The sequence below is a fragment of the Amblyraja radiata genome, chromosome 33 (assembly GCF_010909765.2).
Source record: "Amblyraja radiata isolate CabotCenter1 chromosome 33, sAmbRad1.1.pri, whole genome shotgun sequence".
Classification (NCBI taxonomy): Eukaryota; Metazoa; Chordata; class Chondrichthyes; order Rajiformes; family Rajidae; genus Amblyraja; species Amblyraja radiata.
In genome coordinates, this window is record NC_045988.1 from 578,297 (window position 1) to 602,732 (window position 24,436).

Below are 24,436 nucleotides of genomic sequence, written 5' to 3' on the forward strand. Positions count from 1 at the left end.
ATGTTTCAGCACATTCGAGAGATTTATTTCAAAAGTTTTATTGAGAGAAAATGCAAAAATGACAAACTCTTACAACAGGCACTGGAGAGTTTGACAGTTCTGGGCCTGTACTCATAAGGTCATAGGTGATAGGAGCAGAATTAGGCCATTCGACCCATCAAGTCTATTCTGCCATTCTGATCTATCTCTCCCTCCTAACCCCATTCTCCTGCCTTCTCCCCATAACCCCTGTACTAATCTAGAATCTGTCTACCCCTGTCTTAAAAATATCCACTGACTTGGCCTCCACAGCTTTCTGTGGCAAAGAATTTCACAGATTCACCACTCTGATTAGAGAAATTACTCCTCATCCTGAAAGAATGTCCTTTAATTTTGAGGCTGTGACCTCTAGTCCTAGACTCTCCCACCAGTGGAAACATCCTCTTCACATACTCGCTGGAGTTTAGAAGGATGAGGTAGAATCTACGTGAAACTTACCGACGAGTGAAAGGCTTGGATAGAGTGGATGTGGAGAAGATGTTTCCACTAGTGGGAGAGTCCAGGACCAGAGGACAGCCTCAGAATTCAAGGGCGTTCAGTTGGAAAGGAAATGAGGAGGAATTTCTGTAGGTGGTGAATCTGTGGAATTCTTTGCCACAGATGGCTGTGGAGGTCAAGTCTTTAGGTATTTCTAAAGCAGGGATTGATAGATTCTTGATTAGTGAGAGTGTCAAAGGTTACAGGAAGAAGGCAGGAACGGGGTACTGATTGGGGATGATCAGCCATGATCACATTGAATGGCGGTGCTGGCTCGAAGGGCCAAATGGCCTACTCCTGCACCTATTGTCTATTGTAAGAGTGTCAAAGGATACAGGGAGAAGGCAGGAGAATGTGTAGATGAGCCGTGATTGAATGGTGGAGTAAACTCGATGGGCCGAATGGCCTCATTCTACTTCTATGTCTTATGATAAAAGGAATCAATGGGATTGAAGGAACAGTGAGAACCTGAATATTATTGGTCGTGGCCGGTAGTGGATAGTATTGATGAACGGCAGACTTTCTAACTGGATGTGACGTGCCAAAGGGCGGTGTTGATTATAAACATGGAGAAGCTTTGTAAAGTTTATACCAAGAGTAAAGAAATGCACCATGTCCCCGATGAAATCTCTACCAATCTTCTTAATAATTTTGAACAATTATTGTAGATAGGAGCAGGGGTAGCACAGTGGGGCAGCGGTAAAGTTGCTCCTTACAGCACCAGACCCAGGTTCAATCCTCACTATGGGTGGGTTTTCTCCAAGATCTCTGGTTTCCTCCCACATTCCAAAGACGCACAGGTTTGTAGAATAATTGGCTTGGTTCAATTGTAAATTGTCCCGAGTGTGTAGGATAGTGTTAGTGTGGGAGGATGGCTGGCCTTGGGGGACTCGTTGGGCCGTAGGGTCTGTTTCCGCGCTGTATCTCTAAACTAAAGCATGATTATGGTATTCCCATTCTTATTTTCATTTTAAATACAAGGTCTATTGAAGCAGAATCTGATGTCCTCTGCTGAGGGCCTCCACATACAGTGAGCATCAGGTGCATGGAGCTGAACTTACTTGGCACTCGCTGTCAACTGGAAAGCATCCTCCAACCAATCCAACAGTTTGTGCGTGAACTCACTCACATCCTGGTGAAGAGAAGAGACAGGTGTAATGATGCATCATTATAGCCCTGTCCCACGGTACGAGTTCATTCCAAGAGCTCTCCCGAGTTTGCCCTGATTCAAACTCAGAGATTTACGGTAATGGCCACTCGTCGATACTCGGGGCTCTCGTGGACATTTTCCAACATGTTGACAAATCTTCACAAGTCTTCCCGTGCTTACCTGCCGTTAGCGAGTCTTCCCGAGTACCTGCCGTTAGCGCTAAGAGACGTCCCCGAGCTTCGACGTACCCGCTACGTTCATTCTCCGTGCTTACCACGAGTTTGATTTTTTTTAAACTCGGGAGAGCTCTTGGAATGAACTCGTACCGTGGGAAAGGGCTATTAAGAGGCTAGACCACACAAAGGCTCTGCAGTTCATCTCATCTCATCTTCACAATTATTCAACGCAACCCAGCTGCTTCCAACATGAACATCAATGTAAGATGGGACCTGTGAGAAGACACATCTGGCAACACAGCATCCCTCTGTTGCACGGGGCCGTTGGCCTAAAGTAAGTGAACAAAATCCTCTTTGGATTCAATCCCTTAATTTTATGATTCAAAGAAGAAACTGTTGCCATCTTTGTGAAACTGGCAAAATATATGGAGGACAATCCCAGCTCTGATATCCCAACCTAAACCGGCTCATATCACCTAAATGTTGAAAATATTAATACATGGTAATACTCAACTGAACTGCTAACAGGAACAAATAGGATCATAGTCCACGTCTCAGCCAAAGGGAAACATCACATGTACTGCACCATTGTACGAGTGTGTGTGTGTGTGTGTGTGTGTGTGTGTGTGTGTGTGTGTGTGTGTGTGTGTGTGTGTGTGCTGCTCCTGGATGCTCAGGTTGCCATATCAAGCCATGATGCAACCAAGTCAAGTCAAGTTTATTCGTCACATACACAGACGAGATGTGCAGTGAAATGAAATGAACCGGTCAGCATGCTCTCTACTGTGCACCTGTAGAAGTTCTAGAGAGTCCTCCTTGACGTACCGACTCTCCGTAATCTTCTCAGGAAGTAGAGGCGCATGTTACAGTTCACCAAACCATTCTAACATTTTCCACATTTACCAGCAGTTATAACTTGTGATTAATTAGTCACTCTATCTGCCATTGCCGACGTTGTTTCTATAATTTTGGAGAAACTGTGATTCCTAGACTCACCTGTTGTGCTTCACTCGATCGAAATGCATCTTTCAGGAGTTCTACTGCACTTGAGGGATCAGCGTACTTGCGTATGGAGGCAACCATCAATGCAAACAGGCAGCGCAGTTCCTGCATGAAGGCCAAGTTTCGCAGCTCCTGGTTGAGGAATAACACATTTAACGGTGTTCCCCAGGCTGAATACATTCTCCAAGAGTGGCTAGATTAACTGCTCAACATTGCTAGAGACCACCATGACATGTTCTCTAAAATGAACCATTTCCAAAGAGCAGGAGGGCTCCAGATGTAGTGAGTTAATCTGTTGTCACTAAGGAGTGATACATACAATCTACCTTCTAACATTTAATCCTGTGTTCATTCCTGGTGACTGCAGTTCAGTTTTTCACCAGCAACAGAAAGACTAATACCTGGTGAAGACTCACTGAATGGCAACATAGAGCGATCCCAATTGAAAAGAAGTTTACAAGTTCTGTCTGAACAAACGCAATTACTCACTTTGTTGAATTAGGATTGTGATTTTAACATAAGGCAGGTGGTTTCATTACAAATAATTCAAAACAAAAAATGGGTAATACTCTGAAGAAGGGTTTCGGCCCGAAACGTCGCCTATTTCCTTCGCTCCATAGATGCTGCTGCACCCGCTGAGTTCCTCCAGCAATTTTGTGTACCTTCAATGGGTAATACTCCTTCAGTATGAAAATGACCAAAATGCTGAAAGACTATGTTAGGAAGCTGAATAGTTTAGAACTTTACCCTGTTCTAAAGGGTCAGCTATTAAGGACTGAAATATAGTGAAATATTTCATACAGTGGGTTGAGAACATGCAAAATATCCATAGACACAAAATGCTGGAGTAACTCAGCGGGACAGGGCAACTCTGGATAGAAGGATGATGATGTTTTGAGTCGAGACCCTCTTCAGACGTCTTCAGTCTGCCTGTTACTCCAGCATTTTATGCCTATCTTCGATTTAAACCAGCATCTGCAGTTCTTTCCTCCACTACATCTTGATGCATTGATAAAGAACTTCGCTAACATCCAGATAATTTTATTCATTCTTCTTTACAATTCCTAGAATGCAATAAAATATTCATTATCACTGTACTAATGCAGCTTTCCTCAACATGCGATTCTGATTAACACATTAAAAGTATATTAAACGGTTTTAATTTTTTCCCCCAAAAAACTCAGTGGACATTACATTAAAGACTCATGAGGAAAAGCAAGGATATTGGTTGTTACATTGGCCATTAGAGATGCTTTGAAAAGAATGGTCGGTAATGTTCTCATTCTTCCTCTTGATACAGAATCAGGGGACTATTCCATTTGACTAAAGGAGTTTCTAATGTTGACTAATCAATACTTTATTTCATTGAATGCACCATGAACATTTGGCCCAATACCCTATTGGTGTTGACGCTGCCCAGAAATCTCCCCTTATTCCTCACTCTGTCCAAGTTACTCTTCACTCCCTTCTCTTGTGCTTCATGCAACTTGCCCACACGACAACTATGTATCTGCCACAATTGCTTGATGCCACTGGCAGATATTCGACATCCTAATGTAGAATAGACTAAATTTAAGGCAATGACTGAGGCCTGCTGGTGACCTTTCTGTCCTGGGCCTCCTCCATGGCCAGAGTGAGTCCCACTGCAAATTGGAGGAGCAGCACCTCATATTTCGGTTGGACAGTTTACACCCCAGCGGTATGAACATTGACTTCTCCAATTTCAAGTAGTCCTTGCTTTCTCCCTCCTCCCCTCCCCTTCCCTGCTCTCCCACAGCCCTGTCTCTGCCTCTTCTTTTCTTCTCCCCCCCCCCCCCACCCCCACATCAGTCTGAAGAAGGGTCTCAACCAGAAACGTCACCTATTCCTTCGCTCCATAGATGCTGCCTCACCCGCTGAGTTTCTCCAGCATTTTTGTCTACCTTCCTAATGTAGAATACATTACATGTACTGTATGTGTTGTATATACAGTATACAACTGTATACTGTGAAGGAATATTGTTTCAATATTCCCCTGAAGGAAAGAATCTTGCCAACTCCTTTTTTGGAATAACCATTGACTATTTTAAGTTCTTTGTCAAACTTGTAACATCAATATGGAACCATCATCTCCTGCTCAGCTGTACCAAATACCTTTACAATTTAAAGGTTGCTACTGTTCAGCCTTCTCTCTATATCTTACAGTCCTTATACATTGTAAGGCAAAGAATCAACCCATTGTAGCCAGCGGGTTAAGCATCGTTATATGGTCATTAGCAACATAACCTGTTGTTCTTCCTCACAGGTCTACGCACCCTCTCCACATGATGTCATTTGTGAACCATTATTGCAATCTTTACTATTCCTTCATGAACTTACAGTGTGGCTTCTGCAGGCTTGGTGTAGATTTTGTGGAACCTTGTAGCTCAGTACAAGGCGACGGAACACAGGTAGTTGGAATAGCGACTGAAACAAAACATACATGAATGTTAAAGCTCGACCCACAGATTGTAATCGGGAAATATTTCATGATCTTTTGCTGCTCCTTATTTCTAACCACTGCAAAACTAAGCGAGCCTTGCATTTCTGACATTCATCACAAACTCTCTCACACGGACTACTGAAACCTCCACGTTCAGCAGCTCCTCACCCAAACTTGCTGAATTAGCTGGGAATGTTCATCTCCAGGCACAGCAGTAGAGTTACTGCCTCACAGCGCCAGAGACCCGGGCTTGTTCCTGAGTACGGGTGCTGTCTGTACAGAGTTTGTATGTCCTCTCCGAGGGTGGAATTTATGCGTGGGCTTGCTCCAGTTTCCACCCACATGCCAAAGACCTGCAGATTTGTTGGTTAATTGCCTTTGGTGAAAATGGTAAATTGCCCCTAGTGTGTAGGATAGTGCTAGTGTACGGGGTGATCACTGGTTGGTGCGGATTAGGGATAACAAAATGAGAACATTCTCGAAACAATGCAGGCGAGGTGGAACCAGAGACAAGAGCTAAGGTAGGTAAAGGATAATGGCAAAACGGAAAAGTAATGTGTAAGATAACAATGATGGAGTGGATGTGTGGGGAAAGGTGGAGAATTCATCAGATAATCTTCAGTTACCTCCTCAGTCAATGTAGCAAAGTTATAACAGTTAATTTAGGATTTTGTCAAGCGGGTTAATTAAAGGGATAAGACGTACAATAAATGTACATGCCTTTAGAAGGTTTTATACAGCTGCATTTTAAAATGGGGGTGTGGGAGCATGGTTGGATCAAATGACTCCAACCTATTCTGAAGCATTTAGTTTCCATTAACAGGGTTGTGGAATGACCTCATCTGTTCTGATAAACACGAGCTGGAGAAAGCTCCACCTCAAGCCATTAAGTGCCACCTGATACCAATCAGAACCGTGGCATCTACTCAAAGAGAAATACCGCAGAGATGCCAAGTTATAATTTAATTCTGGAGCCCTTCATTCTCTTGGCCAGCTTGGTCAGAAATCAGAGAATTAATCGTTGCATGGGTTAGATTCCCAGCAAATAACCCATCTAAGTTATCTTGTGTAGGGAGGAACTGCAGATGCTGGTTTAAATCAATGGTAGACACAAAATGCTGGAGTAACTCAGCGGGGCAGGCAGCATCTCTGGAGAGAAGGAACGGGTGACGTTTCAGGTCACGATCCTTCTTCAGGCTGAAGCATTTTGTGTCTATGCCCAGTTTTAGTTTAGTTTAGTTTAGAGGCGTGATATGAACAAAATGCACAAAGTTACAGGACAATGCGACAGTCAGAAACTGTGGATCTACTTCAGACCCAGTAATGTGAAGCCACTGCCGGTCTACTCCATTTCCCATAAAGGCCGATGAAACATTATAGCTGTCAGGAAACGTTGTACATTTATGGGAGCAAAAATAGATAAGAATGGCCTGGGTCCCTCTCCAGTAAAGGCACTAAATAACCATCGGTAATTATTACCACTGCACTGTGATGGCAGGAAGTAACCACAGGGTGATCCAACTGGCTACCATGCAGCTCAACACTCACACTTGTTACCTGAATCACACACTCATTACCTGACCCCCCACATTGACCACACTGACCAACCTACACTGACCCCCCACACTGACCACACTGACCCCCCCCACACTGACCACACTGACCCCCCCCACACTGACCACACTGACCCCCCACCCCACACTGCCCCCCCCCCCACACTGCCCCCCCCTCCACACTGACCCCCCCCCCCCCCCCACACTGACCCCACTGCCCCCCCCCACACTGACCCCCCCTCCACACTGACCCCCCCCCCCCCACACTGACCACACTGCCCCCCCCCCCACACTGACCCCCCCCCCACACTGACCACACTGCCCCCCCCCCACACTGACCACACTGCCCCCCCCCCCACACTGACCCCCCCCCCACACTGACCCCCACCCCACACTGACCACACTGACCCCCCCCACACTGCCCCCCCCCCCACACTGACCACACTGACCCCCCCCACACTGCCCCCCCCCCCCACACTGACCACACTGACCCCCCCTCCACACTGAACCCCCCCCACACTGCCCCCCCCCCCCCCACTGACCCCTCCCCCCCCCCACACTGACCCACATGAATTACACACACACACACACATTACCTGAATCACAGCACTGAACCAGCAGGTGTTGCCCACGTTTTTGAGACCCACAGGCCACTTGTCCTCCCGTTTGCGATCGTGTGGGTTGGGGGAATCCCCCCAGGCTTCACATCTCCTTCTTTTCAACCCAGCTTTACTCTCGCCCCCACTCACATCCCCCGCTCTATGGAGCAAGGAGACAATTCCATCACCTTACAGTCAACACCAGCAAAGTTATGGTCAAAGGACATGGGGACAAGTTACATAAAGAGACATGTCTGGGTTTTCGTTTTGCTTTAACTACAGCGGTGGAAGTGGGTGGTATTTGGGGACGGGATAGAGTCCAGACCTCAAGGGCAATGCTCGTCTTACTGGGAAAACTGAGGCATCACATCTCAACTGTAAAACTAGCAAAGGTGACCACATTGTGAAGCAAAGATTTAAATCAAAGCGATTGACAAAGTTGGCATTTGTGTTTCTAGCCTTAAAGTACATTGCTTCATATCTCCTCCACTCACTGCAGGAATTAGCCCCTTCATGAATGTTACAGAGTCACCTCCACTTTGACATCAGCCCAACCCCCACCCACATTGTTATGTCTGAAGGTTCTATATCATGGGATGCTGACTTCCCAATCCAGCCCATCTTTCAATCACATCTCCTCCAAATAACACAATTTTCCCATGTTTGCTGATCAATGTTTTACTTGTAAAAGTTCTGATAAAACGTGTCCTATCATGCCTTGCTTCCTTGCCTAGTTCCTCATGAAGTCTGTCTGTTCTGTGTTGTGGTCTGACCATTTCCCTCCACATTCGACCCTTCCCCATCCCCTCACATGTTCCCAGAGTTCTATTCTCCTTCCACGTTAGTTTAAATGCACGTGAATAGCAGTGGCAAGGCCAGACGTCAAGGCCAATGTTAGTCAAGGATATGTATGGGGTACGTACTGGTCAGGGTCCTGATTCTCGGCGGTCCCACTTTCCTTCTTGTCGCTGTCCCTCAGGCTCAGAGCGATCGCCTTTTGCAGATCCTCCTTTTCATCACCAGTCAGATCGATGACACCTGAAAGACACGGTGAGAATGTACCCGAGGGCCTGGCGAATAGAATGGGTAAAGGGACCAAAATAATCAGACGACTTGTTCAACCCCGCTTTAAGCTTGAGGTTAGTTTATTGTCAAGTGTACCTAGGTACAGACAAAAGATTTTTGTTGCGTGCTAACCAGTCAGCAGAAAGACAATATATGATTCTGATCAAAACGTCCACAATGTACACACACGATCAAGGGAATAGCCTGAATAACGTTTAGTGCAAGATAAAGTCCAGTCAAGTCTGATAAGATGACCTCCACACTTTGTAACCACCATTAAGGGCAAGGAGAGGATTCTGAATGATCATCCTCACTGACCAGAGATTGTTTAGACTAAAAGTGCCAGAACAGAGAGGGGAAATGGCAACATAATGTTGAGTTGTCAATGGCCAACACTGCACACATTAACCAACCCTCTGATTACACTGTAAACGGCTCGATTGGAATCATGTATTGTCTTTTCACTGACTGGTCAGCACACAACAAAAGGTTTTCACTGTACCTCGGTACACGTGACAATAAACTAAACTGAATTGAATTGATCAGTCGATTCTGTGTTGCGGATTGACAATTTTCCCCTCTACATTTGACCATTCCTCATCCCCTAACATATTACCAGAGTTCTATTAGAAACATAGATAATGGGTGCAGGAGTAGGCCATTCGGCCCTTCGAGCCAGCACCACCATTCAATATGATCATGGCTGATCATCCAAAATCAGTACCCCGTTCCTGCTTTCTCCCCATGTCCCTTGATTCTGTTAGCCCCAAGAGCTAAGTCTAACTCTCTCTTGAAAACATCCAGTGAATTGGCCTCCACTGCCTTCTGTGGCAGAGACTTCCAGATTTACAACTCTCTGGGTGAAAACGTTTTTCCTCATCTCAGTCCTAACTAGTCTACCCCTTATTATTACACCGTGACACCCTGGTTCTGGACACCCCCAACATGGGGAACATTTCCTGCATCTAGCCTGTCCAATACCTTAAGAATTTTATATGTTTCTATAAGATCCCTCTCATCCATCGAAATTCCAGTGAATACAAACCCAGTGGATCCATTCTTTCATCATATGTCAGTCCCACAATCCCAGGAATTAACCTGGTGAACCTACGCTGCACTCCCTCAATAGCAAGGATGTCCTTCCTCAAATTAGGAGACCAAAACTGCACACAATACTCCAGGTGTGGTCTCACCAGGGCCCTGTACAACTGCAGTAGGACCACCTTGCGCCTAAACTCAAATCCTCTTGCAATGAAGACCAACATGCCATTCGCTTTCTTCACTTGCTGTGCCTGCATGCTTACTTTCAGTGACTAATGTGCAAGGATATCCGGGTCTCGTTGCACCTCCCCTTTTCTCCTGCTAAATTTGTTTAAATGCACCCGAGTAGCAATTGCAAGCCTTGCCCCTCAAGGATGTGTATGGAGTTTGTATTGGTGAGGTTCGCCATTCACGGCGGTCCCAGTTAGCCAACTTGCAAATGTCAGGCATAAATACTTACTGCCCCGTGACTGGTTATCTGTGGCTCCGCTACTCTCACTCTCGGCTTCATTGGCCGACGAGCCATCATCTGGTTCCCTGGCACTTTCACCAGTGAGGAAGCTCACTGCCTGATTTATGTCACCACCGCTGATCTGCAATAGACGGGGCAGGTAGTAACCATGTTAACGATTACAGCAGCAAGTTAGCACATCCGTGATCAATACTTCAATATAATCCCAGGGATGAGTGGGTTCACATATGATGAGCATTGGGCGATACTGGGTCTGTACTCGCTGGAGTTTAGATGAATGAGGGGGAATCTCATTGAAACATCGAATAGTGAAAGTTCTGGATAGAGTGGATGTGGAGAGGATGTTTCCACTAGTGGGAGAGTCTTGGACCAGAGGTCACAGCCTCAGAATTAAAGGACGTACCAAAGGAAGGAGATGAGAAGGGATTTCTTTAGTCAGAGGGTGGTGAATCTTTGGAATTCATTACCACAGACGGCTGTGGGGCCAAGTTAATGGGTATTTTTAAAACAGAGATTGACAGATACGTGATTGGTGCGTGTGTCAGGGGTTAAGGGGAGAAGGCAAGAGAATGAGGGTTTGAGAGAAAGATAGATTAGCCATGATTGAAAGGCAGAGTATACTTGATGGGTCGAATGGCCTCATTCTGCTCCTAGAACATGAACTTCAGAAAAAAAAACAGGAAATGCCGACAGGTGTAATTAAAATTCCCAGGGGATTCACGGCACCAACATGTGCTTCCACACCCGGTTACACAATGTCATCTACAGGTGTATAACTGTTTCAATTCCTGTATTTCCCATTAGACAGGGAATTACTCAGGCCTCGTTTAGTTCAGTTTAGAGATAAAGCATGGAAAAAGGCCCTTCGGCCCACCCCGACCATCGATCACCCGTATACTAACGGTATTCTATGCACACTAGGGATAATTTACAGAAACCAATTAACCTACAAACCTGCATGTCTTGGGAATGTGGGAGGAAACTGGAGCACCCAGAGAAAACCTTGTTGAGGCTGCACCTCCATTAGATCCCTTCGATGGTGGGAGGTCAGTACCTGTGATGGACCTTTGATGGTGGGGAGGTCAGTACCTGTGATGGACCTTTGATGGTGGGAGGTCAGTACCTGTGATGGACCTTTGATGGTGGGAGGTCAGTACCTGAGATGGACCGGGCAGAAGCATTTATGGGCTTTCTCTATGATTGCCTCCATTGTTAACTAATGCTTCATCTAGGTTCTTATTAGCTATTTTTTTTTAAATACTGCTGTTGCAATTACGACAAGTTCAATGCCAGAATGCCGAAGGATTTATTGGTACTACTTGAAGTGTTTTAGAAACTTTGATGGATAATAAAATGGCTGCAGTTTCAAGCGCCTGCCACAAGGGGCCATGAGTTAGCTGTTGTCTTCAAGCCCAGGTTAAACTCCATCATCAAGTTCGCTGACGACACCACTGTTGTGATACGTATCACTGATGGGGAAGAGTCAGAGTGTAGAAGTGAGATCGACCGATTGACCAAATGGTGCCAGCACAATAACCTGGCTCTCAACACCAGCAAAACCAAGGAACTGTTGTGGACTTCGGAAGGGGTAGGATGGGGACCCACAGTCCTGTTTATATCAACGGGTCGATGGTGGAAAGGGTCAAGAACTTCAAATTCCTGGTCGTGCATATTTCCAAAGATCTTTCCTGGTCCCAGAACACTGATGCAATCATAAAATCAGCGCCTCAACTTCCTGAGAAGATTACGGAGAGTCGGTATGTCAAAGAGGATTCTCTCGAACCTCTACAGGTGCACAGTAGAGAGCATGCTGACCAGTTGCATCGTGGCTTGGTACGGCAACCTGAGCGTCCAGGAGCGGAAAAGACTACAGAAAGTTGTAAACACTGCCCAGTCCATCATCGGCTCTGACCTCCCCACCATCGAAGGGATCTATCAAAGTTGCTGCCTCAAAAAGGCTGCCAACATAATCAAGGACCTACACCATCCTGGCCACAAACTCATCTCTCCGCTGCCATCGGGAAGAAGGTACAGGAGCCTGAAATCTGTAACGTCCAGGTTCAGGAACAGCTTCTTCCCCACAGCCATCAGACTATTAAACACAACTTCAAATAAGCTCTGAACAATAATAGTCTATTATTATTATTATTATTATTGCACTATATCTGTTTATTTATTGTGTATATCTGGTCTATGGTCTATAGACACTGAACTTTTATCTTCCGTTTTGTATTATGTTTACATATTCTGTTGTGCTGCAACAAGTAAGAATTTCATTGTCCTATCTGGGACACATGACAATAAAACTCTCTTGACTTGACTCTTGACTCATCAAGAATCTATCTCTGCCATACAAATATCCATTGGCTTGTAGCTACATGTGATTGACATTAGCGCAGAATTAATTGTCCTGAATAGGATTGGACCTTGCAGGAACACTTGATCACATTGTTAACACATTCTGCCTTGAAGGGTAGCAATGAAAGGATGCCCCAGAAAACTGCAAACTCCAACACGCTTGGTTTATGTTGATCTGGATCCTCAGAAACTGAACCTTCTCACTCCCATGGGGTACATGTGCAGACCCTCCATTATCTATGTAGACCAACTAACTGTCAGGGAAAGTGGCTGAGAATTCAGGCAGCAGGGGGTGGTGTAGGAGAGAGGGTTGGGGAATTGAGATGAGATGAATCACTTTAGACTCCAACACTGTCCAACATGGCTTGTGGCTTCTGCAGCAGGGAGAGGAACACTGACCTGGATGGCCTTCTGCAGCAGCTGATTGTCGTGGACTCCCGTGATCTCCCTCAGTTGGCTGATGATTAAGCAACTGGTCTGGGAGAAAGAAGAGAAAGGAATGTGAGGCAGTGGAATCAGATGATGCGTTTTGGTGCTCTGAAGATGTTGCCCATGTAATTCCAAAACGTTGCCTATTTCCTTCGCTACATAGATGCTGCCGCACCCGCTGAGTTTCTCCAGCATTTTTGTCTACCATTGACTTTTCTAACTTCAGGTAGCCCTTTCTTTCTCTCTCCATCCCCTCCCCTTCCCAGTTCTCCCACTAGTCTAACTGTCTCCGCCTACATTCTATTTTTGTACCGCCCCCTCCCCTGACATCAGTCTGAAGAAGGGTCTCGACCCGAAACTTCACCCATTCCTTCTCTCCAGAGATGCTGCCTGTCCCGCTGAGTTACTCCCTCTGTCTACCTTCAATTTGTCACTAACTGCATTGGATGTTTCAATTAACCCAAGGCTAAGTATTCCATTTCCTTGTGTCTGCCTGAAGCTAAAGGTGAATGATGTCGTGTACTAAATCTGCAATTCACTCCACAGACACAAAGCGAGGGCAAAAATCTATCCTATACAGCGTGTCTATTGGTTTCCCAATGAGCAAAGAGATGGCTCCAAGACTTCCCTTCAATTTAAATGATGCTTCCTGGATCCTTCTCGTTCTGCACAGACACTGGCTAAACCATGTAATAAAACTTTGGATGGTTTCCTTCACAAAGTACATCAGATCACGATGGAGACCTCTCCTTTACTCTATAATTGTCTCGTGTGCCGAGGTACAGCGAAAAGCTTATGTGTGTGTGCGTGCGCTATCCAGTCAGTGGCAAGACTGTACATAAATGATTACAATCGAGTCACGGTTGAACCCTGGTCTTTGCCCAGGACTAAATACTGATGTGTGGGAAGGAACTGCAGATGCTGGTTTACACCGAAGATAGACACAAAATGCTGGAGTAACTCAGTGGGACAGGCAGCATCTCTGGAGAGAAGGAATGGGTGACGTTTCGGGTCGAGACTCTTCCTCAGACTTCAGACTGACCCTGGGTTGCTGTAACACTCAATGCCAACACACAGCAACATTTGATCATCTACTGTCCAATCATTCAGTAACAGAGGGATCAGGTTGTCCAGATTCTGTGGCCACGCTCCCTTCCCACTCTCCACAGCCTCACGTTTACACACTCCAGCTCATGGGAAAGTGTCAAACACTGGGAAATTATAATGCATGGAAACTAAACCAATTACAAGCGGGGTATTAATAGAAGAATCATCCTACCAGTGGTCAACATTGTCATAGCCCCGAGTTGGCTGATTAGCACGGACTGAGTGATATTAGTGGCCACTCTGCACATCAGAGTAATTCACTCGAGGAAATCCTTTCAGCAAAGTGATGCTTGAGGAAACTTTTTTACCCAGTGTTGCTTAATGGGTGGAACATGCCTCGAGTAACAGCTGAGGGTATTGACGTAGAAATGTCGAAAGGGAACGGATGAAGTGGAGAATAGATAAGGCAGGTGAACAGAGGAAGGAGCTGTAGGAATCCATGGACCCAAGGTTCTGTGTCTGTGCTGTATTCTAGAAATAGGAACTTCGATGACCAGAGGTCACAGGCTCAGGATTAAAGGACGTTCCTTTAGGAAGGAAATGAGGAGGGATTTCTTTAGTCAGAGGATGGTGAATCTGTGGAATTCATTGCCACAGACAGCTGTGGAGGCCAAGTCAATGGATATTTTCAAGGCAGAGATAGATTCTTGATTAGTACTGGTGTTGGGGGTTATGGGGAGAAGGCAGGAGAATGAGGTTAAGAGGGAGAGATAGATCAGCCATGATTGAATTGCAGAGTAGACCTGGTGGGCCGAATGGCCTAATTCTTTCCTATCTCTATCACTTTACAAATGAAACTTTATTTTAATTTGCTTAACACAGCATGATGTGGTAAAGTATTGTGAGCAGCATTCAGGAAGACGTATGTATCATTAATAGACATGCTGTTGCTGCACCATTTACAGGCAGGCTGAAGTTTGCCTGCCTCTACTGCCATTGCTCCCAGCCACTGCCGTGCAGACAGCAGGCCTCACTGGCCTCTCAGCAACAGGGAGGGGAAAGGAAAACCTTTCCATGCGTCAAGCACCTTCATAATGCAGGGGTGAAGGCACTCAGACATGGAGGAAAAATGTCCACAAGGAAATGCTCTGAATGAGGGATGGGATTCCAATAGAAGTCCATACAAGTGCATCAATATATGACCAGGTGTGCATGGGGACTGTGTTGATATTTAAAGGGGATCTCTAGAGATTGCATCAATACTTAGACGCACATGTCGTTGTTCAAGGGACAGCCCAGAGTGTGCACTTCCTTCAGGAAGTGGCCAGGAATGAGGAAATATTTAATGGGAAGCCCTGGAGTTGTGTTGATATTTAGAGAGTATGTCGATATTTAATAGGGAAGTCCCAGAGATCGCATCAATATTTAGACCAAAGATGTCACTGTCACTCTTGGAATCTGGGAGAGACTGCAGTTTCAGGAGTTCCTCTGTGATAAACATGTGCTGGACATGACACACGGGACACGCCACACACGGGACACACCACACGCCATACGCTGGACACGCCACACACCACACACGCGACATGATGCATGGAATACCACACACTGGCAAAGTTTAACTGAGCAAAGATCAGGCCAAGGCAGGTAACTATCAAGGACAGGGGGCAAGGACTGTGGGGGGGGGGGGGGGGGTTCCCCCGAATTAGTACAATCTCCAAGATTCAACTTGGTGAGGTTTTTGTTGAGGATTATGCCCAACACACAAGAATACTTTTGCTAAATCGACAATGACAGGTCATTGATCAAGCACCACATCCCTTCACACGGATAGATAGATACGTGAAGTTCAACATAGTTACTGCAGTGCATCAGGAGCTAAGTAAAGCTGCAGAAGTCTGTTTACTTGTGTTGCCCTGACATACAAGGAGCGACTGCTGACTGACACATGGCCCGCTAGAGGTTTATTTTCAGCAGGGTCACAAATGCCATTTCTGTTTGTCATTCCACTTCTCACATGACATGTCACACAAGGAAATTTGTTCTCAATATTTCTTCGTAGGAAAAGTAACAATAATCTATTTAGTGGCTTCTTCAGAAAATTATTCCCACAAAAAAACCCGTTGTTTCACGTGCTGTCCACACACATCATACCCTGGGTTGCTAGGTTACCTGGCCTCTGTAAATTGTGCCTAGTGTGTGGGATAGCACTAGTGTGCGGGCGGGCTAGCGGGCTAGCGGGGGTGATCACCGGGCCGCACGGACTCCTCTTCACCTCCACCAAAGGACTTGTCTGCACCCTGCATCGCTAAATTAATGTAAACACAACCAACCCCAGCTCCGGTAACGCCCAGCGGCAGTCTGGAACTAGCTGCCCCTCACGTGGACTCCTCACCTCCTCACCATGACGCTGACCCCCACCCTGACCCCGACTCCCACCCCCACCCTGACCCCGACCCTGAACCCGACCTCCACCCCCACCCTGACCCCGACCTCCACCCCCACCCCGACTGACGAGTGAGCCAGATGCCGGGCCACTGGGTGCAGGTCCACACGGTGCCCAATCAGAGCTCTACTGTGGTCCACTGATGCCCGTCCAGTGCGGACAAAATGATTTTGCTTCTATCAGGCCGATGAACTGAAGGCCGATGAACTGAAGGCCGATGAACTGAAGGCCGATGAACTGAAGGCCGGCTTGGCTCGGACAATGAAGTGGGACAAACCAACACTGTCACAGGAGATGAATCATAGAAGCAACATCCACATTTTACAAAGTCCTCCATTACACTACAGGTCCAAATCATCCTGTTAGTATTTTGTCGATAATTTTTATTGTGTTTCTTGAAACACTAAGAGTTTTATATATAAAATAAGCCAATTGCAAACAATGGCAAAAACAGCATGTAATATAACAGGGATACGGAAGCAGGCAGGCCCATGTAAGATGCTGCAGTTTATCAGCAATGTCATCTTATTCAGTATTATCCATTGCATTATAATAACAGATAACATATGAGAAAATACATTCCTCGCCCACTATAAATAACGCAAGGAATAAGGTCAGTACATCATCCCTGCAGCGATCGCCTTGTGTGGAAAGAGTGTGTAGCTGAGTGGATGGGTGGAGGGTTAGCAGCTGTGTCATGCAGTGAGCTACACTCATAGTTCAAACGTTTGTGTGACTTTACAGCAACTCTTTACGTGTGTGTGTGTGTGTGTGTGAGTGTGAGTGCGAGCGCGCGCGCGTGCATGCGCATGTGTGTGTGCGCATGTGTGTATGCGCGTGCATGCGCATGTGTGTGTGCGCATGTGTGTATGCGCGTGTGTGTGTGTGTGTGCGCGTGAGTGTGTGTGTGAGTGTGTGTGTGTGTGTGCGCGCGTGTGCGTGTGCGCGCGTGCTCCTGATGGATGGACTCAAGCATCTCAATATCATCCCAAACACTGCTGTCCTGCTGTTGTTGGCCAGAGGGCCCAGTATCACTGATACCAGCCCAGAGGGCCAGCATTGTGGTCAAGGCTGTGGGTCTCAGGGTTGCCCCCTAGTGGGCGGGCATGGTGAGTGTTAGTCATTGCTGGGACTAGGAGTGATGGTCTAAAGGGTCTCGACCCAAAACATCACGCATTCCTTCTCTCCAGAGATGCTGCCTGTCCCACCGAGTTATTCCAGCATTTTGTGTCTATCTTACACAGTGACGGTCCCATGGACTAACAGCCCCCCCCCCCCCCCCCCCCCCCCCCCGGATCCCTTAGCCAATGGCAACCTGCGCGCTCAGCAATGATAAGCATGCAATGTAGAAGCAAATAATGTCACCTGGGGAAACTGCGTCGTACTATACAGCTATAATTCACTGAATCATTGTGATCATGTTCCAATGGGGTAAACACCCTTAGATTGTCTGAACTGTCCATACTGAGCACCCTTTAACTTGACGTCGAGCTGCCAGCGCAGTGTATCGGGTGTAAGTTTCTTGCTTCTCAGGTGCAAGTGTCAGAAGCTCAACCATGTGCAGGCAGGGCAGAGAGCTGAGTGAGCGATTCCAGAAATATCCCAGCTGCTCTCTGTGTGAGAGGCAGAGGCAGAAATAGAATGTTCAACAGCTGTGTGGGGGTGGGGAGCATGTCTGTCTGTCTGTCTGTCTGTCTGTGTCTGTCTGTCTCCCAGGTACAAGAAATGCTGCAGGATGCCAGGTACTGGATGAAGACGAACAGCAACTGGGACTAATGAACGCCTGTATTGGTGTAAACCACTTTGTGCTACATCCACTGGAATGTCATTAAACCCCCACAGCAGGTGACCAGTGTTGTTCTCAGAGGCAGATTTTGTTGAGGCTAAGAGAGAGGATTCCAGAACCTAACACTGCGGCTGCTAAAGACATAGCTGCCAGTAGTGAGGTGATTATATCTGAGATGATGGACGGGTCAGTAGTGGAGGACCACAGACCTCAGAAGGATGTAGGACAAGGACATTTCAGATCAAAACTGACCATTTTTAAATGAAGGCATTGCTTTCCCATTGCCTACGACCGGTCAGTAGGTCCAATGGTCAAGACAGAGCAACAGGAATTATTCCAAATGGCCAGAGTTTACAGTGAAAAACAAAAAATGCCAGATGTCGGGATAGTCAAGCAATGGAGTTTCAGCGAGAGATTACAGAGCAGGTGATGGGGGAAAGTTGGCCAATGTTACAGAGCTTTGCTCATGATATGGATATGTGGTCCTCAGCAATCCTGGGGCCAACTCTAGCACTAGAGGTAGTAAACAAACCTGGCGCACTGTCGCCGGGACAGTTGTCGCAAACAATCACAGTGAGGGAATAGATAGATAGATAGATAGATATAATTTATTTATTGCCACACAACCAGGGTTGGTGGAAATTTGGGTTGTCAGCAGCAGTACAATAATAAAGAACACACAATAAAACTGTAACACAAACATCCACCACAGCATTCATCACTGTGGTGGAAGGCACAAAAATTTGGCCAGTCCTCCTCCATTTCCCCCCCGTGTACAGGACCAGAGTCCAGAGTCAGTCCAGGATCGGCTCTTCCTCACCGGAGACCGCGGCTTTAGATTGTTGTAGGCTGCAGACCGGCGGTCGAGATTTAAAGTCCCCGCCGCAGCCAGATGCACCGTAGACTAATATACACAATATTAACTCGTTATAAATTTCCACACCATCAGGTCGCAAACAATCACAGTGAGGGAATACACAATATTAACTCGTTATAAATTTCCACACCATCAGTACCATTCAGGCAGAGATTGACAGCTTCCTGAACAGTAAGGGTGGAATAGTAAGAGTTATGGGGATTCATCGAGAGTTATGGGGAAAGTCATGATTGAATGGCAGAGTAGACTCGATGGGCCGAATGTCCTAATTCTGCTCCTATGGCTTATAAACATTAACTCTGATTTTTAATCAAAATTCATTGCTAAATGTAATTGCATAATTACACTTGAGAAGCTGAACATGGGGCAGGTACAGTACAGGAACAGGCCCTTCAGCCCACATGATGCCATGCTAAAATATTCTCCTTAGCTTGCATGCGATCCATATCCCTACAACTATATGAGCCTATCTAATGGAGTGACCCTTTAGGTTGGGATTCTGAAGAAGGGTCCTGACCTAAAACGTCACCTATCCATGTTCTCCACAGATGCTGCCTGACCCGCTGAGTTACTCCAGCACTGTGTCTTTTTGTGTAAACCAGTAGCTGCAATTCCTTGTTTCTACAAACTTCAAAATGGTCCGTCTGTTGTTAATTGCGACACTACTGAAAGACACTGAAGTCTTAGTTTTCACTCCTGACCTTTGTCGATTTTCAGCTATGTAAAGATGATGTTGACAATGTTGGACGGTGGTGATGGTGGGTGGGGGGGAAGATGGGGTGAGGGGGAGCGAGGGGGGGGGGAAGAGGGGGGTGGAAGGGGGGAAGTAGGCTGCGTACGGCGATAGGTGGCAGTGAAATGGAAGTGGCACAAAGAGAAGGACCACCACAATTGCCACCTGCCCCCCCCCCCCCCATCTCACCCCCATCAGAGGGGCAAACGCCAGCTACACCCAGAGGTGGGACTGTACCTGCACATGTGTGGATGGCAGCCACAGAGAGGACTCTGTACAGAGGGATGCACAGAACACTCAAATAGCCAAGTATTACTCAATGTGTAGGGAGGAACTGCAGATGCTGCTTTAAACCGAAGATAGATACAAAATGCTGGAGTAACTTAGGAGGACAGGCAGAGCGTCTCTGGAGAAGGAATAGGTGAAACGTCACCCATTGCTTTACTCCAGAGATGCTGCCTGTCCCACTGAGTTACTCCAGCACTGTGCTTATCTTCAAGTGATACTCAATATCCAAACCCTCCAGTAAAAGTATCAGTAATGTATTACATAATCTTTAATGATTATTAATACATGCTTCGAGTGAGTCTACGTAATGAAAACAGGATAAAAGACTTGCATTTCCTCAGTGAATCCCGAGCTTGAGATGACATTGGCCAACAACATCTACAAAAGCCTCTTTACAAACTTGCTGCGATTCAGACAAAAACTAAAGCACACACACAGGAACTCTTTGTTCCACACTGACACGTGCCCCAACCGGCCTTCAAAGACAACAAAAGTGCAGCATTCAAATACATAACACTCCATTCAGAATCACCCCAGCAATGAACAGGACAGAAGCACAGGTGCAGAATTAGCTGTTTGGGATTGAACGGTGTTTAACATCATGCCACATCTGGAGGGTTTGAGTTACAATGCTGATGTGAGGAGGCTGAAGGGTGATCTTATTGGGGCATCTAAACTCATGTGGAGCATAGATAGACAAGGTGAATACCCAGGACTGGGGAGCCCAACACTACACAGCAGAGGTTTACAGTGAGGAGACAAAGCTTTAACTGAGGGGCAACTTTCTCCACACAGTGGGCAGTGTGTACATGGACTGAGTTGCCAGAGGATGTGGTGGCAGTATGTACCACTACAACTTGTAAAAGACACTTAGGCAGGTACGCAGAGAGAAGAGGTTTGGAGAAATAGGGCCATGTGACCAGGGAGTGGGATTAGCTCAGTTAAGCAAATTAGTCAGTAAACAGCCCCTTCATCCCAACTTGTCCACATTGTTCCTCTTGTGTACAGGCACGAACAATACTAAGGCACAACACTATGTTCATCTAATTACTGATTGGGACTGACATCTATTTGAGGAACGCTTGCTACTGCTGTTGGATCCCACAGGAGGCTGCACAAGCTTTTAGACGTGACAAGGATTCTTTGACTTTGATGTCTGACTTCTACCACATGGTCCCTAACATCACATCCCTGCAGACAAAGCATTGCAATTATCATTGGGCAGAGTGGGTCACATCTACAATATTCATCATTGTCAAACTCAGCTGGAACCGTAACTAACTCTCTTTAAACAGTTGTGTTTTTACATGATTAACATTTCTTTCACACATTATGAAATACTCGCTAGGACGTGTAATACTAGAGTACTAGAGTACTAGAGTAATACTAGAGTAATACTAGAGTACACCTTCACAACCGATACTCATGAAACTATTAATAATGTTGTTAGCTGATCGCAACATAAATCTTGGGGACACACAGTTGTGGCCAGCGATTTGGAGACATTTGCTTCTCACAAGAATGCTACACACACACACACGTTAATGTCTCAGATTATTCTCACACTGACTTCCTAAAAATATATTTCGCAGTTTCCATGGAGGGGATTAGAGTTTCGATAGACACAGAGTGCTGGAGTAACTCAGCGGGTCAGGCAGCATCTGTGGAGAACATGGATAGGTGACGTTTCACAGAGTGCTGGAGTAACTCAGCGGGTCAGGCAGCATCTCCGGGGGAAGGAATGGGCGATGTTTCGGGTTGAGGCCCTTCTTCAGATCCGAAACATCGCCGCTTCCTTTTCTCCAGAGATGCTGTCTGACCCGTTGAGTTACTCCAGCACTTTGTGTCAATCTTCAGTGTAAACCAGCATCTGCAGTTCTTTCCTACATAGTTAGAGCTTTACTCTGGTACCCATTCTATAAGGGTAGTTTAGAAGGTATTTGATGAAGAATAGATTCCATGTGTCTGGGACTGAGGCAATGGCTCTCTAGCATTGCCACAGTGCCACCCAAGGCCCAGCTGCCCACAGATTTAACAAGTGGACATATACAGATCATTTCACCTTTTCCTTTCAGAGACCCCACTGTTAGCCTGGAAGCCCATTCTAGACCTGGCCTGAAATGCTGCTCCATGCCAATCAACTGGACATTTGCAGGTAATAGCCAGTCTTTCCACCACTCACTTTGTGTGATGTGCTAGTTGGCAGCAACCAACCCATACTTACAGAGAACCTCACCCCTCTCTGGAAAAGTGCTTCCCTTTCACTGCTGGGCACGAGTAGCATAAACTGAACTGGGATTCTATTTGCTTCAGAATGGAGACCAAGTTCAGGAACAATTTCAGAGTGACTGAAAGTTGAGGAACCTATTCTGTTTAAATAGTGGGTAAGCAGATTCGAACATGAAATCTCCAGCTTGCAACAGGTGCTCAGCCATGGGACATGTTAGACTCATTCTAATGTGTTAGGGCGCATTTTACATTAAGATATTGTAAAGTACCAAGTTGTCTCTGTATTACATCCACCCAAAACTGACACATCTGACTGTATCATGGAGCCATTTTCAAAAGGTGATTCCCCAAATACAGGCTGTAACATACAACCCAAACCTGAAGTCTACAGTAACTAACAAGCAGCAAAACTTCACCACTCATCAACTAAAACACTGTGACTGACCAGTAGGTTCACAGCATAACAGCCATTGGACAACTGACCACAGGATATACAAGTCTAAAGATGGCACCAATGACCTCCTCCACCAGCTTCAAGGGAGGACGGTACAGTGTATACTCTGACATAACTTCACCCATGTTCTTGGGGAAACTGTTGTGCAGTTAATACAACATAGTTTCAGAGATGTCTTTCCCCATTTTGAAATAAAATCTGTTGGTTTTCTCCTTGTTGCCTCAGACAGAACGATATCTCGTGGGTCACTCTTGTCCGAGCCCCAGTCAGATGTTGGTAGTCACAGGTCCCATTCACAGAGTCAGACACATTTATGTTATAGCAGGACATCACTGTACATTTGACAAAGGGCTATTCAACCCACCCTCACTGATTCTGATCTCTGGCGATGATCCACAAACAAACTTCACAAGTACCTGACTGGCTGTCAAACATTTGGGGATGTAGGAGCTGAAGGTTAAGTGTAAAAGTGCAAGGCTCGCTGGCAACACGTCGCTGGAGGGTGAGTGGGTCGATTCCTTTCGGGAGACTGAACGGAGCAACCAAATATTTACATGATCTCCCCGACACTGTAACACTCTTAGAAAGTCCTGACAGAGTACGGGCCAAGAGGACAGTTTCCTTGGTGGACAGGCCAGAACTAGGGGACATCTCACGATAAGTTGACCATTTAAAACATAGAGGAGGTAACCACTTCAGAAAGAGGCAAATGCCTTCAGTCAGAGGATTGTGTGTCTTTTGGTTGATCTGGCCCACAGGACTACAGATACTCTGACCATCAATAAAGCAAAGAACAGGCCCTTGAGGCTAGAATGTCCATGCTAAACTAATCTCATCCCGTGATCTGTTAATTCTCTACACGTGCATGTGTCTGTCATAAACCTCTATACTCTCTGCCTCCATCACCATCCCTGGCAGAGTGTGACAAGTACTCACCACCCTCGCTCACCTCCTTTAAACTATCCCAGACTCACCGAGTTCCCCAGCAGTTTGTTTTTTACTCAAGGTGAAATGAACCATGGGGATCTGGTAAGATGTTCGAACACAACATAGGAAACAGAATCGGCAGGGAGCTCTCTGGCCTTGACACTTCTTGCAAGACTGAACAAGATCATGGCCGATCCTTCAGTTCATTTCAGTTTAGTTTATTGTCACGTGTACCGAGATAGGGTGCAAATCTTTTGTTGCGTGCTATCCAGTCAGCAAAGATAAAGAGATGCCGCCGCATAAACTGAACTGGGACTCTATCTGCTTCAGAATGGAGACCAAGTTCAGGAACAATCTCAGAGTGACTGAAAGTTGAGGAACCCACTCTGTTTAAATAGTGGGTAAGCAGATTAGAACATGATTACAACCGAGTCATTCACAGGAATAATGTTTAGTGCAAGGTAAAGTCAGTAAAGTCCGATCAACGATAGTCCAAGGGTCACCAATGAGGTAGATATTAGTTCAGCACTGCTCTCTGGTTGTGGTAGGATGATTCAGTTGCCTGATAATTCCCCCTTAGGGTCCATGCCCCTTGACTCCCACAACCGCCACACATCTCGCCTCGCTACAGGGTGATGTAGTAATGTGATGGTGGAATTCCCTAATCCTGACTAAACAGGAGGTAGAGTATTCCTGCCGTCATTCCTCATGGAACATCCCAGCCCTGATCCATATGATTAAACCAACACAGGGAGCCCTGGTCTATTGGGACAGGCAGGGACCGACACCATCTGATACACTGACAATAGTCACAGCCCCCTCCCCTC

The 24,436-nt window shown here is 46.2% G+C and overlaps 1 protein-coding gene across 9 annotated transcripts in view; it reads right to left on the bottom strand.

Annotated features, from left to right (window-relative positions):
• usp28 (ubiquitin specific peptidase 28) overlaps window positions 1–24,436 on the bottom strand; it is a 48,409-nt gene that overhangs the window by 23,070 nt on the left and 903 nt on the right. For 4 of the 9 annotated variants that reach the window (XM_033049893.1, XM_033049892.1, XM_033049886.1 and 1 more), the window contains 7 exons: window positions 12,793–12,870; window positions 10,024–10,156; window positions 8,381–8,495; window positions 7,455–7,617; window positions 5,203–5,289; window positions 2,839–2,976; window positions 1,578–1,648 (listed from right to left, as the gene is read on the bottom strand). In XM_033049893.1, the coding sequence (XP_032905784.1) occupies window positions 1,578–1,648; window positions 2,839–2,976; window positions 5,203–5,289; window positions 7,455–7,617; window positions 8,381–8,495; window positions 10,024–10,156; window positions 12,793–12,870 (785 nt within the window). Of the gene's footprint in view, window positions 1–1,577; window positions 1,649–2,838; window positions 2,977–5,202; window positions 5,290–7,454; window positions 7,618–8,380; window positions 8,496–10,023; window positions 10,157–12,792; window positions 12,871–14,101; window positions 14,121–24,436 lie in introns of those variants that run through there. The other 5 variants (XM_033049888.1, XM_033049889.1, XM_033049895.1 and 2 more) reach the window with 4 other exon arrangements.